The sequence below is a fragment of the Vulpes lagopus genome, chromosome 6, assembly GCF_018345385.1.
Source record: "Vulpes lagopus strain Blue_001 chromosome 6, ASM1834538v1, whole genome shotgun sequence".
Taxonomy (NCBI): domain Eukaryota; kingdom Metazoa; phylum Chordata; class Mammalia; order Carnivora; family Canidae; genus Vulpes; species Vulpes lagopus.
Window position 1 is genome coordinate 99,895,998 of NC_054829.1, and position 19,619 is coordinate 99,915,616.

Genomic DNA, 19,619 nt, shown 5'->3' on the forward strand with positions numbered 1-19,619 from the left:
TTTCTCAAGTTTGTTGGCTCTGTATTCACCTTTGCAGAGAGGATTTCGTTTCCGTTATGTATGTGAAGGCCCATCCCATGGTGGACTCCCTGGTGCATCTAGTGAAAAGAACAAGAAGTCCTACCCTCAGGTCAAAGTAAGTTTGTGGTGTCCTTCTATATGATTCTGGAAGACTGGATTTCCGAAGAGCAAAAGAAAGGAATGCTCTAAGTGAATATAGTCTGCCTTTGGTTCTAAGATGTTTAAATGATTCTTATACTTTTTAAGTAGAAATTTGTCTCTTAGCAGAAGTGACAAATCTTTAAATTGGATTAATATTTCCATATAGTCAAAATGATTACAATGTTGACCGACTTTTACTATTTCTTGATCATCTCCAAGGGTTTTTTAGTTGTATACTTCTGGAAATTTTAATAAGTGTTTGAAAGAAGTGCTTAATTTCAGCCTTCTGGAGATTTGTTTTTTCCAGATTTTATTTATTTGAGAGAGAAAGAGAGGGAGTGAGGCAGAACAAGTAAGAGGAGGGGCAGAGGGAGAAGCCGACTCCCCACTGAGCAGGTAGCCCAACGTGGGGCTTGATGCCAGGACCCTGGGATCGTGATCCAAACTGAAGGCAGACACTTAAAACTGACTGAGCCACCCCGGTGATGCTTGCCCTTTGAAGATTTAGTGAAAAACAACAGATGACTGGGTTTGTGGATTATGTGGCATGGTATTCAAGAGCCTGGACTAAGATCCAGGCTCTGTGACTAGCCGTGTGCCTTTGCCTAGGTTATCTGACACTTCTAAACCTCAGGACCCTACTGTGTACATTGCAGAAATGTTAATGGTCTGTACTTCATAGAGTCTTCTAGAGATTGAATGAGAGAATGTGTGTGAGTGTTTTCAGAGAGCCTGAAAGTACTGCAGGGCCTCTCTTGAGCAACCGTGCAACTATACGTGCTAGTCCTCAGAACCCACTGCTTTCTGACATGTCTGGAGCGTGCCTGGTCAAACCTTTACACATCTTCAGGTTCTTTTCTGTTCACTAGTTTAATTGAGAATATCATTCTCAGAGTGGTTTTGAGTTTCTTACGTTCTAACATGATGCCGTGGTTCATGGACTGACTGGTAAGAATTTTGCAGATAAGCCAGTTGATAATTACAATTTGGCTATTTGTAAAAGTTTTATTTGTCCAGTAATACTAGGCTTTGGCAAAAGGTTATCAATTCAGTTTCCACCGAGGGGTGTGTGCCTCTCAGGGTAGAACATACTTATTTCTTTTACTCTTGGTTTGTCTTTGTGAGAAGGTGAAAGGCAACAGGACAGACCCTCAGTAAAACCGTGATGAGGAGGAAATTTGCCTTTGGTTTTGCCAGCTTTGTGTTCTGCTTCCTCCCTCTCCTCCCTCTCCACTTCTAGGTCCAGAACTCTCTAGTGTCTCATCCCAGTCCCAAGACAAAAGACAAAATACTGTGATGTTACTCCTTACCTTTTGAGTGAAATTCACCCCTATTACATGGTCTCAGCCCTACTTGTCATATTTGTATCGGAAGTGTCCTCGCTGCCCTACAGAATGAAAGATTTTCCCATGCAGGGTCATTAGGTGGGGTCAATATAATGTGTTTAACTCATGGAAGGAGACCACAGTCTTATGGGCTCAAGTCCTTTAGAATCTGGGCAAGGAAAGAGGAGCAGCAATAAACACAGGAATTAGCATTTATTAAGCACCAAAGAGTTGCCAAGTGCTTTACATACATAATCTCCTCTAATCCTCCTAACAGTTCTGACAGGTGAAAAGCATAATGTCTGTGAGGAGACTGAGGCTCAGACAGAGGAATTCACTTGCCTTTCTCAATGGTTGGTGGCTCTTCTTCCAACAGCAGACTGTTGCTTATTGCACTCTCCGGCAGAGTGTGTGCCTGTAGGGTCCTGGAGGCAGGGGCCTCCGGAATAGGATGTGGGAGACTATAGTAAAATAAAGAGCAGAGAATTGGAACTCTTGAAGACAAGAGGGAGAGAGGCTCAGGGGGCCAAGAGGCTTCCGATGGTAAGGAGTCAGATCCAACACTTATCTTTCTTTTTCTTTTTCTTTTTCTTTTTCTTTTTCTTTTTCTTTTTCTTTTTCTTTTTCTTTTCTCTTTCTTTTCCTTCCTCCCTTTCTTCCTTCCTTTTCTTTTCCTTTCTTTTCTTTTCTTCTCTTTCTTTTTGAGAGAGAGAGAGAGTACCTGTGCGCAAATGTGACAGAGAAGCAGAGGGAGAGGGAGAGGAAGAGAGAGAATCCTAAGCAGGTTCCACACCCAGCATGGAGCCCCATGTGGGGCTTGATCTCAAGACCTGAGATCATGACCTGAGCTGAAATCAGTAGTCAGATGCTTAACTGAATGAGCCCCCCAAGCACTCCTCTAGTATTTATCTTTTTAACATATGTGTCTGCGTATCATATATATATATAAGTATTTTATGCATTTGTGTATGTGCTTATAATAAGGATAACTGAAAGATACATGTTATCAGCATTGATACTGGCTTTAACTACTGAGGAATTAACATCAAGAGAAAAAAAATGGTTTTTTTTTCTAGACTGGTTCTGTACAAAAAATATAAATTATGGTATTTTCATGAACTATTTACTTGTATTGCTCCAGTCTTTTGTGGCTAAGTAACAGTTTTTGATACTAACAAATACATAGTATATTTGTTGTAAATGTATCACCTAATTAAAAACTTCATCCATTTATGCTCAGTCTTCATATATCCTCCTCGTGTAGTGGTTGCTGCCTCACATTTACAAAATAATTCAGAAATGAAGCATCCTAATGGAGACATTAGATGTTCTTTTCAAATCATAGTTTCTATATCAAAGATTTTAATACTAGTGGAAAATAGGTATATAAACAACAAATAATAAAGTCAGTATAAATGTGTAAGATTGCTCATTATTGAACTTGAGCTACGTGTCATTATTTCACCCAATCATTTATTTTTTATTCACTAATTCAGGATATATTCATTAAGCACTTAGTCCAATTGTAAGAAAAGGAAGAACAGTTTAGAGAATCTGTTACAAACTGTCACTGTTCTCCTAGCTGTCATTGTTCAGTGAGAATTTTAGTGCCTCTGTTGTTCATAACAGTTAAAGGAAGTCATTTTATTTATCTTAAAAGCTCTTAATCAGAAGGATGGAGAGGAGGAAGAGAAAGACACAACCATGAGGCGTTTGTCCCAGAGCTCTTCTCCCAGGATCACTGTTAACAGTGATAGTAAAAGGGTCACCTTTCAGGTTCAAATGGATTTTCAATCCTTATTCTCTGTAAAAATTTAGACGGAGGAAAGAGTTGCTCTTGGTATATATCTCTTATCAGGAGGATCTTTCCAATTATACATGTCTTTTGTTGTAGTGAACTAACTCTTGTTCTGTGTGGGTCTGGAAGGGGGTGGGCCGGGTACAACTCTGTCAGGGTTTCTCAGACTCCGCAATACTGACATTTTGGCCCAGAAAACTCTTTGTTAGGGGGGCTTTCCTGTGCATCACAGGGTATTCAGCAGCATCCCTGGCTTCTACCTGCTAGAAACCAATAGCCTCTCTATAGTTGCAACAACCAAAAAATGTCTCTAGACATTGCCAAATGCCGACTTTGGGAGTGGGGGGCAAAATGCTTTAGAACCTGCTTTAGAACCGCTGATCTAGATGCAGAGTCAAATCAACCTTAACATTTCTCCTATGCGTACTTTTCTACTCTAATGCTGTAGCACATGGGTTATATGGAATTGCCTAAGTATATTATTTTGCAAACATACATACTTTTCTCCATTACTAGAAGATACTTATTTTCAAGATGATCATGATGACTATATAATTTCTTCTGGGATCTCTGAGCTAGCATATCTGGATATTAAAGAGAAGAAAAAAGATGTTTTAAACATTCCATATTCTATGATAACTGCATATCTAAAAGTTAACTTAGGAGTTCTGTTGGCACTCGGTTATGAACTGTTGCAGAAGAGAAACAACAGAAGAGAAAGTGAAAGTGAAATAGGTTTAGCCAAGGCAGTGAACCTGCAGAGCCGAGGTTGTGCGTGAACAATGGTAGCATCATTGGAATAGCCTTCATCATCCCTTCCAGTGGAGGAAGGTATAACAGAGGGCGCCCCGCACTTACCCCAGAATCCATTCCTGCAGGAACTTCAGAAGGGGGCATTTAGATTTACTGCGAAGAAATGCCATTTCTGAGGCCTACATATGCTTCAGCTGTAACAGTGAAATATTACAGGCTCTGCCTTTTCCTCACCTCCAGCCTCTTCCTGTTCTCTCTCTCCTCTCTGTTCTTACTCCCTCTCTTTGCCTCACCCCTCTCTTGGAGCACAGCACTCCTTTGACGGGCCTCTGAGAAGCTGGTGGCTCCCCATGCATTCTGTCACATGCAGGCACCAGCAAAGGGCCGGGGGCCATCTAGAAAGCTCCTGGGGTTGGCTGTGACTTCAGAGCTGCAGACCTCTAACTACACTTTACACAGTATGTGAATGTAAAATCTGGTTGGGTTACTCTCTTGTTAATTGTCCAAATATGATACTCAAGTTATCATTTTAAAACAACGCTAGGGGTCTACCCACTTCTACTTTTTCTACTAGAATTTTGTCCCATGCCTAAAACCCTATTTCTAATAAGTTGGCTCTGGGGTAGGCTTAGACCCACTCTTACTGGGTAGAGATTATTTCTAGAACTCGGGCTATAGGCTATGGGACCATCTCGTGCTCTGCATGCTCCTTTCAAGGGAGAATCCCAATCAGATTTCTAGAGCCTTGCTGTGTAAGTCTTCACATTCTTTTCAAAAAATTGTTTTAATTACAAAATACTTCAAGCATACTTCAAGAGTATTTAAAAATTGGTACAACAAACAAGGCATATGCTATCTAGATTTAATAGATCTTAACATTCTCCCATGTTCGCTTCTGATCTCTCAAATGAAACATAGTTATGGCTATAACTCTATTCACCTATAATTTTTTCCTTCTTTTGGTAAGTAAACCACTATTGTGAAATTTCATTCTCTAATATGATTTGCTATTTTTACTGCGTAAGTATGCTTCCATAAATACTGACATTTTCAAGAAAATTGATTTTATTGATATCCACCCTACTTTTCTATTATATATCATGGCTCCGTTTCAGGGCAAATAGGAGTTAAAACTAGGCTCCACTGAAGATCAGTGTTCACTTTTAACCTACTGATTCCTCTTTATCATTTAGATAAAATGTATTCACTTACACTGTGGAGTTTATTCTGACTCAACAACAAAAAATAGCACTAAGAAAAATCTTGGGAAAGTAAATATGCAAACTAACCCTTATGCCTCACCCTTCTTAAAGAATAGCTTTCCTGTTGTTAAACATTTAATATTCTATTATACTCTCCAATAATGTTTCTCTTTAAAGTTTCCTCAGTTTTCATTTCATCACGGAACTCCTAATGGGGGAGGCTGGCAGAAAAGCACAAGTACCTTCTTCTTCCTCCGGGCCAAGCTTGTCCTTGCCTGTTTTTGACTCAGCAAGGAGTGCCAAGGAAGGCTCGTTTCCCTCTTTTTCCCGAAAGTTATGCATCAGATTTTTTTTTTATTAATCAAACCGCTTTCCTCTTCGCAGAGGTGGCAGGGTGCCAACAGGAGCAGCCCCGTGGGGTTTTAGAAACTCTCAGTGTTCTCTTCCAAAGCGGCAGAAAGCACCCATCCTCAACCAGTTTGACATCCTCCAGCAGAGCCCACTCAATGCCAACCAGAAAGCAGTGTCAGTGACCTTGATTCGAAAATACAAATAGCTTACCAGTTGGTATTTTTATTTTCTCTTCGGTTATAAATATCAAATGCGATGGACTACAACTTGAACCACAGCTGATGTGAGCATAACTATTTTTAATCAAATGTTTTCTAAAAGCTTGTTCTCACATATGTGTTCTTTCCTGAGCGTTGTACGTTGAACAGAAGGCACGTGTTGAGATATGTAGGTCAGCAACAGCTTTTTGGTGGTCCCTCCTGCCCGCTTGAATATTTTTTTGTTTTGTTTTAAGTCCCCACTCCTGGTGTCTCTCACTTAAAAATCTTAAATGTTAAGTTGTGTCGAGGTCAAATAAAGACTGGCTGATCTGCTGTGGCATTTAGAGATATCACATATCCTTGCATAACCTTTGCTTTGTATAGACTTGTCTGATCCAGGAGGTTTGTCATTTTGAGGATATGGTTTTAAGACTAATTTTGAATAATTTAATCTGACTCAATTTCTAAAAGCAAGGGAAGAAAATCACCAATCATCAATGAGGCATGCATATAGAACCTAAGCTCGTAGCATTTATTAAAATTTATATCAACACCCCTAAGCTGTTTCCTATTTGCATATGTTCATAGGGGAAAAAAACGACCTCCCCTAGGGGCAGAGCCCTCTGCTCTGTATATTGAGGAGAAGGCTTTGTAACCTGGGTCCCTTTGGGTGTTTTCAGAGAATTTTAGGACTTCTGAATTTCCATGCAGAATTTTATGTAAATGTATATACATTTTTCTGAAGAGATAACTTTTTTTATCAGGTTTTCAAAGGAAGAGACTCAAACAGGGTTAAGAATCAATGCCATAGAGTACATATCTCTTTAGCTTTTTGACAGCAGCTAATTAAAAGATTGATGTGTATTTATATATATGTTATATCTTTATAAATTTTTAATTTTTGTATCTTTTAATTTTATAGTTATGTTTTTCCTTTTTTAAAATCCATTTTAAGTGAGTTGAAATACTTCTGCGTGCCAACACAAAGCTCAGGAAAGCCTCCCTTTACTTTGACTATAGGATGAAAAAGAAGGGAGACTTACTATCAGCAAACAAAAAAGGTGAATAGGCCTCACTGCTTTTTCCCCCTTGCCTTTCCATATTGATACTGATTTCAGCATGAAGTAACCATTAGTGATTAAAGTCAAAAGAGAGAAAATTCCTTTAACAAATAGTCATTGAGCCCTGTGTATCCGGTCCTGCTCTAGGCAAGCAGATAAAATTCTCTTCCATGTGTAACCACAATCTAGACTTCTAGACAATTTTTCTTTCAAGTAATTCAGAAGTTTTGCATTCAGCCTCTAGAATAAAACATTACCCAGTAGAATATTTTTTAAAATAGCCCTCTAAATTCACTGTATGTATTCATTGCCTCTGTTAAGAACTAGAGTGAGCTATTCATTGAGGAAACTTCTGGCAGAGATCATAGCTATGAGTCTTAAACCTTAGAGATTATCAAGGGAACCAACCACAAATTCTTGAATTTTTAGTTTTGTTTTTGTTGGTCTGGCTTGGTGACCTTCTTCTGTTGCCCATTCCCATTTTTCTTCCCTCTTCTCTGAATACATGATTGTCTTGGGACCATTGTTCAGTCTATAGCAAATTTCTGATGGCTTCTAACCCCTGTGGGTTCTGTCTGAAGATTATATGTAGTGTCTCTTTATTCCATTCAAAAATTCAGGTCTCATAAAGTCATATACTGGTAATTCTTCTTGAAAAGATAAGGGTATCTGGAAGTACTACAACCCTCGAAATCCCTTCCTCCACAGACAAGCTGTTTCTCTGCCTGTCAGCAATTCTAGAGGTGAGGCTGTAGGCTACCCTGAAGTCTCAGCCTCCTCTTCTCACCTGCACAGGAGTTCCAGATCAGAGCCCTCTGGTCTACATTTGCCTCCCTGAGGTCTCCTGAGGGTGGGCTGGAAGGTGCATGTGGACATTCACAGACGGTTCCTCTCCCTTGAGGTCCCTATCCACCCAACAGAACAATTATAAGAATGGATTGTTGTGCGTACTTTCATTGTCTCGTTTAGGTATCACAATAATCTACTGACATAGGTTCTCTGAGCTCCAGTTGTTAAATTAGAAAATTGAAACCTAGAAAACTTAAGAAGCTTACCCTGAGTCTCATAGTCTTTCTGGGATGGAGGTGAAGATGTCAGTTCAGGCAGTATGCTTTAAGAGTCCATGCACTCTTAACCATCACAGGATACTATTCGTTATTGAAATATTAAGGGTCTGTGTGAGGGGCCTTTAAATCTGTGGTCTGAGACATCAGAATCACCCAGGAATAACTGCAGAGATGCCTGGGACCCATTCCACACATGCTTTTTTTTTTTTAATTTTTATTTATTTATGATAGTCACACACAGAGAGAGAGAGAGAGAGAGAGGCAGAGACATAGGCAGAGGGAGAAGCAGGCTCCATGCACAGGGAGCCCAACGTGGGATTCGATCCCAGGTCTCCAGGATCGCGCCCTGGGCCAAAGGCAGGCGCTAAACCGCTGCGCCACCCAGGGATCCCCTATTCCACACATGCTTAACCACAATGGATCATTTAGCCAATCTGGGCTTCTGTAATTCTATGATAACTTCTAAAGACTCATGTCGTATAATGACAAGATATAACAACAGATGAGTGCATAGGTAAATCATGATATAACTACAGGATAAAATATGATGCTACTTGTTTTTAAAAAATAATATGAAGACTCTGTATGATATGGAATACTACTTATAGACTAATGTTAAAAAGAAAGCAGGATTCCAAATTAAAAATATAGTCACTGAAATGATTTAACTCAGTGAATGAGTTAAAATCAAGATTAGAGAGAGTTGATTTCATTTATTAAATATATTTGAAATAATGTCCTGGGATGTAGCACAGAAAGGTGGAAAACTTGAAGGAAATGGTGAGATAAGGGATACAGGAGACAGAGCAACAGGTGTCTGACCGAAGTCCTGGAAGGAGGTGATAAAGCTGCAGGTTTCCCATTCTACACTTAGAGGTTCTAAGGTGGGAGGTAAGATCAGGTGGCTTGAGGACCACACCTTTAGGTTTTAAAGCATTAGCTCTAAAGTTAGTTACTTTAGGGCTGGGTGTGATGTTGATTCCTAGTTTTGCCACTTACTTAGCAGTGTCACTCAATTCAGCCAAGCCTCAGTTTCTTCATCTGTAAAGTTAAGATAAATAATACCTACTGCATAAGATATATGTATAAAATTGAGTTATTCAGTGCATAGCACATAGTAAGCCTTAAAAATCATAGGTGTATTTATTTATTTATTAGAGAACATGTGTGATCAGGGGTTGCGGGGGGGAGGGCAGAGGAAGAGAGAGAATCTTAAGCAGGCTCCACACCGAGCATGGAACCCAAGACAGAACTCGATCCCATAACCCTGAGATCATGACTGGAGCCGAAATCAAGAGTTGAGCACTTACCTAGTTGAGACACCCAGGCACCCCTTTAATTTTATTTTTGCATACCCGCACTAATTTGAGTGTTGAATGACAACTATGCTGATTGGTTTATGGAATCATGGAGTTATACAAAAGCTTCACCAGTCCACTAATTTATTTTTAGCACAACTTCACTAATTAGTATTGCTTCCACTCTATTTCCACCATGTCCTTCCTTTTATCTGGAGTTGTTAAAGTAGGAGATTGAAAAGAGATACTATGCCAAAAAGCTTACTTTTAGATGTAGCACATGATTTCTTATGAAAATATAGGTAGTAGGAAGCCAGAAAGGGATATATTAAACTTTTGTTAGGCTTCTTAACTGTGTTCTCTTAGACGCTACGCATACATGAATTTCATTTGCATGAGCACTGTATTAGTTTCCCAGGGCTGCCATAACAAATTACCACAAACTGGGTAGTTTAAAGCAATAGAAATTTATTCTCTCACAATCCTAGAGGCCAGAGGTAAAAAAATCAAATTGTTAGCAGGGCCATGCTTACTCCGAAGGCACCAGGGAAGACTCCTGCCTTCTTTCTAGCTTCTGGTGATTGCGTACAGGCAATTCTTGACACTCCTTGACTTGTTAGCTGCAGCACGCCACAGTTTCTGCCTTTGTCTTCACATGGCTGTCTTCCCTCTGTCTGAATCTGCCTCTCCTTTCTCTTGTAAAACTCAGTCATTGCATTTCAGGCCCATCATAATCCAGTATGTCCTCACCTTAATTAATTACATCTGCAAAGACCCCATTTCCAAATAAGGTCACATTCTGAAGTGCTGGGTGAACATGAATTTCAGGGGAATACTATTCAATTCATTATGCATATGACCACTATAAATAGTGGTCTTAAAGCATGGGATAAAGACCATTTCAGTCCCATTTTGCACCTAGAAAGATATTTACACATATGTATCCATTGTTTTCCCTTATATATCATTATTATATATTTGGGGAGTAGTAGAAAATCTTTCAAGTTAGAGAAGTTTGGCAGAGTTTTGAATAATTTATTTAAGAAAGTAATTCCTATGTTATTTCCCCACTGAGTCGGGCCTTTAGTACAGTTGTGTGCTAGTAAATGTTTGATAACCAGCTTTCCTGGAGAACAAAGGCAAAACCCTGATTTGTAGTATTTGTCAATTTCCTGGATGTAAATACTCCCACCATGGTCAATTTCAAGCTATCAGTGTGAAGTGCTGGCTTGCAATATTTCTGAAAATTTAACCATCTACTCCTGTGAGCTGGCCAGACCGATGCCATTCGTACCACTGCACAATTTCATAAAGAAAACGGGTGTGAGATCATATCCTAGATAGTCTCCCAACTTTTCTGAGTTGAAATGGGGCCTCTTCTGCCTTGGGCTCCTCAGTGGACTCTCTCCATGGCAAATCTTCCTTACAAAACTACTTCTCCTAGTATCTTTCCCTTCTTGGAAAATGGCAATTCCATCCTTCCAGTTGCTCAGGCCAAAACCCTTGGAGTTATGCTGAACACTTCTATTCTTCTACCGCACATCTGATCTCTCAGGCCGTCTTACTGGTTGTGCTTTCCAATCTTACCCAGGACCTAATCACTTGTCACCACCTTCACTCTGCCACCCTGATACAAGCCACCGTCCTTGTCTTTTTCTTCCAGTGGTTTTTACATTCATGGATGATTCTTTCCTGAATTAATTATTATTAGCAATTGGTGATTTTCTACCTACATCATTCCTTTTACTTTTTGTCAGTTGGAATTCTGTTTAAAAAATAGAGCTTTCTCAAAAAAATAAAAACACAGAACTTTCTCTTCACAATCCTTTAAAAATGTTTTTTAGTATCAATTGTGCTCATTGGTTATTTTGTTAGTGCATGTATTTTAAGCCATTCCTGTCATTATTTATTTTGATGCTTAAATTGGTCCCAGTCTTGGCCAGTGAAAGTTATTTGTATTTGCTCCTCTATCCTTTTGATATGTACTCACTCAATTTTTGAATACTTCCTTGTTTCTGAAATAATATAATGCAGCAGGCTCGTTCTATACATTCCCTGAGCCAACCCTGGAATCATCCATCTCTTCAAGAAGCCCTAGCTCCTTTTATCAGAGAAATTCCTTCAGGCTTTCACTAGACAGAGCTAGAAAATTAATTTAAAAAATTTTAATTCATTCTGATACCTCTAGTTCCAGTCTAACCCCACAGGCTTCTTCCTTTCCTTCCCCCATTCCATATCTGTATCACCTTTCTCTAATAATGAAAACCGTAGTTGCCAATGGTATCAGTATACCTCCTCATTTTGCTCAGCCCTGTAGTACACACAGAATAGCTTCTAAATTGCTATACCAATAACAATACTAGCTGCAGGCTTACTAAATACAGTTCAGACTTTCTTTGCAGTTTTTTTTTAACCTTCAAATATATTCACGAGAGGATATTCAAAGCAATGTGTTCAAAAGTATCTTAGATTAAATTTTTATCCTTCTCTATAGATATGGTATCATTAGGATATGTAATCAGCCTTTTTGTTTGTTTTCAGTTTTAGGAATTTCCCATCCTTATCGATGTAATTTTATTTTTTGAATATCAGTATTTATCAATCTCATTATCTGCTATTTACATGAAATTAACTAGACTCTTTAGAAATCATGGTAAAGTCAAGTTGTTCTGTTATTTTTAAGACTAGCAATATAGATACAAAAGGAATCAGTGAGAGCCTTCATGTAAATTGTGTTCTGGAATATTCAGAAACCTGAATCCATCTAAACCTAGACTATTCCATTTCTAGGTTTCAAAGGATGCTTGGCTGTCTTTAGCACATGTTTATCTAGTGCACCCCACATGGTAAACAGGGTGCTGAGCTATGCTCTGTGGTCACACACATCAATATGATCATCTCTGCCCCCAGGATTTCATAGAAACAGATATATACAGGATGATAATATAGATGTTACCCAGATTTGCTGGAGGAATGCCTCTTCAAGGATGCTCTGCAGTGTGTGTGTATGTGTGTGCGTGCATGAAAGCATTCGTGCATGTGTGTATCTTGGGGAGGGTTGGGGGAAAACACAGCCTTACTTGAGATCACCTTCTGGTTTCCACACTTCCAACCCACTGCCCACCCCAATTTGTGACTGAATGCTCCTGGCAAACCAGAGGCTAGAGAGCTGGATATCCATCTCAAGCCCCTTAGTAAGAACAGATCACACCAAATGTACTTCCTGTTTCTTGTTTAGCAGGTTTCTAGAGTGGTAACATGGTGAGATGCTGGAGACCTCTAGTTTGTTACTTCAGGGGTTAACAGTATTTCTCATGTTGGTGCTGTCAATGGAGGAATAGTTCCAGCCTTAGGGATCTTTCCCCAGCCACTCCAGTGTATTTTATTAATGTCTTCAATGGAGGCCTTATCACTTTTGCAGAAACATGAAGTATAGGTAACAAACAATTTGAATTCAAATTAGTTTTGAAAAGCAAGGCAAAGGGCTAAATTCTTTTTCTTTTTAAGATTGTTTACTTATTTATTTAAGAGTGAATGTGTGAGAGAGAGAATGAGGGGGAGAGAGAAGAGGGAGAAAGAGAAGCAGACGCCTGCTGAGCAGGGAGCAAAGGGCTAAATTCTTAAGCAGTGATATTTAAAGGATATGAATACATCCAGAAAACAAATTACCACAAATACATTGTGAGCAAAGAGATCTAGAAGTTTTAGGTAATAGTGAATTTAACATCACAACAATGTGATATGACCACCAAATAAGTAATTCCACATTAGGCTGCATTAACAGAAGTAGGATGTATAAGACCATGGATGTGGTGGTCTCGCTCCCACTCTTTGTTGAAAGACTACCCCAGGAGTACTGTGTGTACTGATAGGCACCACATACATCGACAAATAGAAAACAACTTGAGTGTTTTCAGGGCAGAATGATGACAGAACTCAAACCTCCTTCAAAGGGGAGTAGTCTTATTTATAGCCTGGAGAATTTGGTTGTCATCAAATATTTGAATGGCTATCATGGGAAAGAAAAGGTGAGCTTTATCCTGTCTATCACAAGAGGATGAAATGAGGAGCAATGAATGGAAGCCGTCCAGGGAGAGAGGTTTCGGTTGTTACTGAGAGTTAGAGCTGCCTGAGGTGGAATGTATAGCCTCAGGAGGAAGTTCATTGCCACTGGGCTAGTTCAGAAATAAACTGGAATACTACAGGGCAGGGAAGCTAACTGGTGGAAGATCCTTGAGGGTCAGAAAATTTCCTTTTTTTAATGCCTTTGAAGATATTTTTTGCTTAATAAATTAATAACTTTATATTAAGGGAAATCAGGATTTGGTTATAGGGCAGTTACCATTTTCTGACAAATCTCTAAAAATGATAAAAATTAATAACTTGCAGAATATTTCATCCATGCATCGAAGTGTATGATTCGTTTCATGTACTTTGTGTTTTAGTCATCTTACACAGGCTGAACAATATAAAGTTATCATATTGAAGGGTTTTTTTTTTTTTTTAACAGGGTTAAAGTCCTGCCATTTTTCCAGAATCCTCACTGATGAGGAGCTTGTTAGAAATTTTGGTGCTTCCCCCTTCCTCCTTTGGCTTACATCATAGTGTGTAGATGGTACAAAATGTTGGTTAACCTCAGTCTGACACTTTGGTCGCGTTTTCTCTTTGGCTCCATCATGGTCTGGGATACAAATTAGCCAGTAAAGTGGCAACGAGAAATCAGACAAAGAAAATTTCCCAGTTCTACTCGCTCATCATTCTCCTGATTTAGTAGGGGTTTTCCACAGGAAATCACGGAAGAAGAATTGAAATGCCTTATCTTATGTACTTTCCTTCTGAAGAAAGGACCAGTTAATTGTCTTCTTCCCAGAGTGGTCCACATTCCTGTCCAGGCAGCTGTATTTGATCCGATACAAATTAAACTCTACAGAAAATGATGTCTCTAAGTACTTTCAGTCATTGAGAGCCATAATTATTTAATTACTTCTTTAACCAGTGGGTTTCAGTGGAAGTAAAAGAATAGATTTTGTAAGCAAGAAAAACGTATCATGAAGATGACTGTACGCCTTGAAGAAGAAGGAAATAAGTGGTATCTAATAACAACAATTTGAGTATCCGAATCAGAAGATAATCTTAATTATTTCAAATCATGTTTGGGTCAAAAACAAAGTGTTGAGAGACTTTACACTATTTAAAAATAATGTTAAAAAGTTATATTAATAATTTCTATTTTCAAAAAATACATAAATCAGAAACCTAAAGTTTTTATTTTGGACATACTTCAGTCTTATTATATCTGTGGTCTGATCCTTATAGTTATTTTCGTGTAATTTGTGCGGATTAAAAAAAAAGAAACTTTCGTAGACTAAAATTTCTCCTTCTGACTTTGTTTTGCTTGTCTGTCTCCCCTCCCCCCAACTTGTGTAATTGACACATTTTTTACTTATCCCCCGGAAAGACAGGTCTTTATTATTAGGACTTACCTACCTAGGACAGGGCCCTCCTTGAATTAACTGAAATTAAACACTTTGGGTACTCAATTTCAGTTTTAATGACAAAAGTTGAAATCTGTGCCTAACATAAAGGTTTTCTTTGTCTCTGAATTTTGATTTTCCATGCTATCAGAGGCCCCATTGCAACAGGTAATTTGAGTGTTGATTGTATGTTTTCTCAGTTTGTAATTGTGGTGAAATGTTTTTAAAATGTTCACAGTTTTAAAATTATCTATTAGGTTCCTTCCAACTCAGAAATTCTGTGATTTTAAACTTTCTTTTTTCTTCAGTTTGAGAACGTGATCTTTGGGTTTTGTCCTGTGTGTCGTATACATATAAACAGGAATCATAGAATTTTAGAGCTGGAAGATGTATTAGGCATTACGTAGTGGTTCTACACATGAAGGATTCAGGGGCCCAAAGAAGACAGGTGGCTAGCCCAAGATCAGAGCAGTAACTGGTGGCTACAGCTCTGGATGCTGTGCTCACTGGAGCACTAAAACTTCACACTGAAAACTGACCCAGCCATTATCTGAAAATTTGCAGACTTGAGAACATTCTTTCACAAATGTAAGCATTTTGAGGCACTTATATTCAGCACAATTTATTCATTTTCTGCAAACTGTGCTACCACCCCTATTGTTTTCTCCAAACCTGGGATCACACTTGAGAATAAGTTACAGCTTTAGGTAGGCTAAAGTGTCCAGATTTTGCACTCCTGGGATATTTTTCAGTGACTTAAAAACGTAAACTGACACTCTAAGGTCCGGACTGCTTTTGGCTGGGAGGGTGACAGCGTGGCTCTGGGATGCTGGCAGAGAAAGCCCTGCTCTGCCGCTGCCCCAGCAGAGTGTGGCAGGGATGGTGAATGTGAGGTCCACCGTCCCGATTGCACAGAACCTGTGGCCAAGGCGGTGCTTCCCTCCTCTGGCTCTCACTTCTGTTTTACCTGGAACCGACCTTGATGATTGTTTTCCACCCATCCTACCACCTTGGCCAAGCCCCAGAACAATTGGGAAATTGCATGTCATGGTAAATCCTCCCTAAAAACTAAATTTATAAAAGTTAAAGAGGTAGCATCTCTGAGGCCAGTCTGCATAAATGGCAGTTCTTTTTTCTCAGTGGAAAAGCCTAAGGGAGTACAAGTTCTTAGAAAAATAATCTTAGGACTAAAAATAGTACCAGGGCTCCATGGCCTAACTGATTAAGCCAAGGAGTTTGTAGAGTTAATAGAATTTTATAAGTTTATTGGCTTCCTGTATCCCCCTTTTGTTAGAACTTTTCAGAAACTCCTCCAGGCAGTCCCTCCAGGTTCTGTTAGTGAGAAACCCTGTCACAGGACAGTGACCTCCAGGCAAGACAGCCTGCTGAGCCCTGCTGTTGGGGGGGGGGGGGGGGGGGGGAGGGGCCTTTCCTCACTGGTGCCCTGGGGCGGCTAACCACTTCACTGCTCCTTCCTTCCTCCTTGTAGCCTGGAGCCAATGATTTACTCAGTCATTAGTTTGTTTATTTGTTTGTTTGTTTGTTTATTTGGTGTTGAAACCCAAGGTCAAACCTGTGTCATTAGTTCTTTTAAGAATTGATTAATGCGTTACTGTTTTTGTGCTGGGGTTTGGGGACACAGAAGAAATAACTAGTGCCTTTGTCCTCAAGGGTCAGTCAGTTTAATAGAGGAACTAAAATATGCCCTAAAATATTTGAAAGATGAAAATATTATGTTTGTTTTGTTCACTGCTACATAATCAGCACCTGTAGCTGCCAGGTAGGGATGGTTGAATAAAGTTGTTCGGGTTGTTTGTTTTTGTTTTGAATAGAAGAATGGATGACCCAATGGCTCCCAGACAAAGATAGACTTGTAAGAGCTCGCTACTTTGGTTGGTCATAGAAGTCCCTGAGGCAGCGATTGCATTTTGGCCTGAATTTTGGGGGACAGGTGGAAGTTTGAGAGCTAACATCTAACTGGCAAAAACAGCACAAGCAGGAAAATCAGCAGCAAAGCCTCACAAATAGAAATCTGAGGTTGAATGGGAAATAGTGAATAATTCTGCCAGTTTGAAGAGTATACATGAAAGAGGAAGGTGGGAATAAGGCTAGAGAGGAATGACTGCCCAAACTGTGCAAGGTTCAAGAATTTAGGCTGGGTTTTGCGACAAATGGGTAGATTATCATAGAGGTTTCAATACAAGAATGTGATGCTCTACTCAGCATTGTGCTTTGGTAGCAATGTGCTAAGGGGTTTTGGAAGGGAAAGGCACAGAGACACCAGGTAGGAGAACTGCAGTGATTCTTTAGGAGTTAAACCCAGAGTGCAGGCCGAGATGGATAAAAACTAAGGCAATGAGAATAGAAGAGAAAGATAAATGCCAGAGACCTTAGGGCTATGACCTGGCCAAAGTTTGGCAACTGTTTGAATGTGAAAATGGGGAAGAATCTAAGATGATGGGGAGGATCCCAGTTCGAATGCTTGAAAGGAGGTGGGTTCATCTAACGGTTGAGTAGGTTTCAGAACAAAGGTGACAGGTTCAGTCATGGGCAGATTGAGTTATAAAGACGTTATGGACTGGAAGGTGCTCTGCAGACAGCTGGCAGTGTTACAGACACTTCAAAGAAAGGTAAGCACAGGGAATTTAAATTAAGGAGTTATCTGCTTGGCACAGATAATCAAATCTGGGAGACTGGATAAGAACATCAAGAGAGTGATCATGGTAAGATTAGAAGTGGACCAATGACTGAATCTCTGAAGGGACTTCTCTTTGGGGAAGGAGAGCACCTTTGCAGAAGTATGTAAAATACAGGAGGAGAGAATTTCTATGAGAGAATGGTAGTACATTCCAGGTTTCTGAGAAGTTAAGTGGAATAAAGAATAAGAAATGGCTAGTGGGTTTGGAAACAGGGAGTCTGACCATGACGTTGAAGCACTCTTTCATTTGAGGAATAGGGGATTTAATTCATTTGCAAAAGGCTACAGATTAGGTACAGCATAGGGGATCAGAGCTCTGCTTGCACACTTGGAAAGAAAGAGAGTGGCACTGAAGCAGATGTAGGTACCTTTTAAAAACCTTCCTCGCTGAGTTAATAGGGGGAAGGTGAAATGAAAGAATCATTTTATATTTCTGTATTTCTTGGTGTAAGCACCTGGCCCATAGGTTTGAATAAATGCTAACCTTCACTGTTGTCATCATTATTATCAGGAGAGGGATTTTTTTTTAGACTAAGGAAGAAGATTGGACATGTTTTGTGACTAAGGAGAAGGATCCCTTTGAGAGGAAGGGAGGAGGGTAATTCAAGGAGGTCTGGAACAAGCATGGCACTAAGGGCAAAAACAGAATGGTTAACTCTGGAAAAGGGAACAGAGCTACTTTTCTCGGAATTAGGAGAGGATATGTGAAGTAACAGGGACATTTTGAGCCTGGGGAACAGTAAGAAGGAGGTTAAAGAGATTCGCATGCAATGGTTTCCACCTTCTCCACAAAGCCGGAGGAAATCTCAGCTGCAGATAATCTGCTTAAGGAACAAAGAGACAAATGAGAATCACTGTCCTTTATTTTGTGCCTGCCATGTATCGAGAACTATATTGGACACTTTAAATGATCTCCTTTAATCCTTGTGAAAATTCAGAGATTATGTATTTGTGATTCACATCATACAGATGGGAAAACATACCTCCTTTTCTCAAGATCACATAGCTAGTAATGGGAGGAGCCAGGATTCAGAGCCAGGACATCTGACTCCAGAGCCTGATGCTTTTTTTTTGAAAGGGAGACTGGGGGGGAGGGGGGCGATAGAGAGCCCGTAGATTGAGATCTTGCAAGTATAGCTGTACAGTATCATGATGAAGTCCTGTGAGGTGGTTACTCCTGTCAGTCACCAGAGTGAGCATCAATCAAAGAAGAGCCCTCTCACATGAGGAAGAAGGGACTGTGAAATTGAGGTGGACTAGAAATGTAAATTCTGGACCTCTAAGGGTAATAACAAAGCAAAGAATAGAGATATGTTGGAGTCAGGTGCTAAGATTCTTTAGCACTGTGGAAGAATGCCTGATGGGGCAGCAGCAGTAGGGTGGGGAGAGGAAGTACACGAGGGTGTCTTGGATGTGAAGAGAGATGCTACTTTGGTTTTCCAAGGGATATGATTCAAGAGTGGCCTTCCCTTCCTTTTCAACCACAGCTACCAGAATTCCTACCACTCAGCAGATTCCTCTTACTTGTCCTGGGGTTCTAGAGCCCCCATCCAGAACCCTTCCACCAATTTAGCCTAATGCTGTGCTCTGATGCATAATAATCATGTTCTAATTTAAATAGCCTAGTAAGAGGTTATACCGGGATCTAGCCATGTTTTATTTTTTTGAAAAGATAATATGAGAAAGAATACAGTTACTTTTTTTCCATCTTCAACTTCACACAGCTCTTTATATGCTAATAAGTTGCCTTCCATGGGTAACATTTTAATCATAGCTTAATTATTTAATCGTGCATTCACTAAAGAATGAATCATTGAATACCCACAATATGACAAATATCATTGCAGGCACTGGGGATTTACTAGGAAAGGAATCAGTGTCCATACTCCGACAGAGCCTCTATTTTAGTCTGGAACGTAGGCAATAATCAATAAAAGTAAAGTGTGTAGTAAGTTAAGTAGTAACTAGTAGAAAGAAAAATAAAGCAGGAGAAAGGAGCCAGGAATGCAGGGATTGGAGTGGTCAAGTTTAGATAGGAGTAGGGTGAGCAGTGAAAGCCCCAAAGCCTGAAGGATGGCAAGAGAATATACAGGTATCCAGAGAAAAGGGTATTCCAGGCAGAGGACACAGCAAGTGCAGAAGCTCTCCGACGATGGGAGTTGAGCCGGCCCAGTCAGGAACAGCAAGAAGGCTAATTTGACTGCCCAGCTGAGATCAAAGAGGAAATGGG

At 39.8% G+C, this 19,619-nt stretch overlaps 1 protein-coding gene across 2 annotated transcripts in view; it reads left to right on the top strand.

The window, feature by feature from the left end:
- NFKB1 (nuclear factor kappa B subunit 1) overlaps positions 1–19,619 on the top strand; it is a 119,311-nt gene that overhangs the window by 40,034 nt on the left and 59,658 nt on the right. For both annotated transcript variants that reach the window (XM_041757962.1, XM_041757963.1), the window contains one exon: positions 38–136. In XM_041757962.1, coding sequence (XP_041613896.1) covers positions 38–136 — 99 coding nt within the window. The remainder of the gene's footprint in view (positions 1–37; positions 137–19,619) is intronic.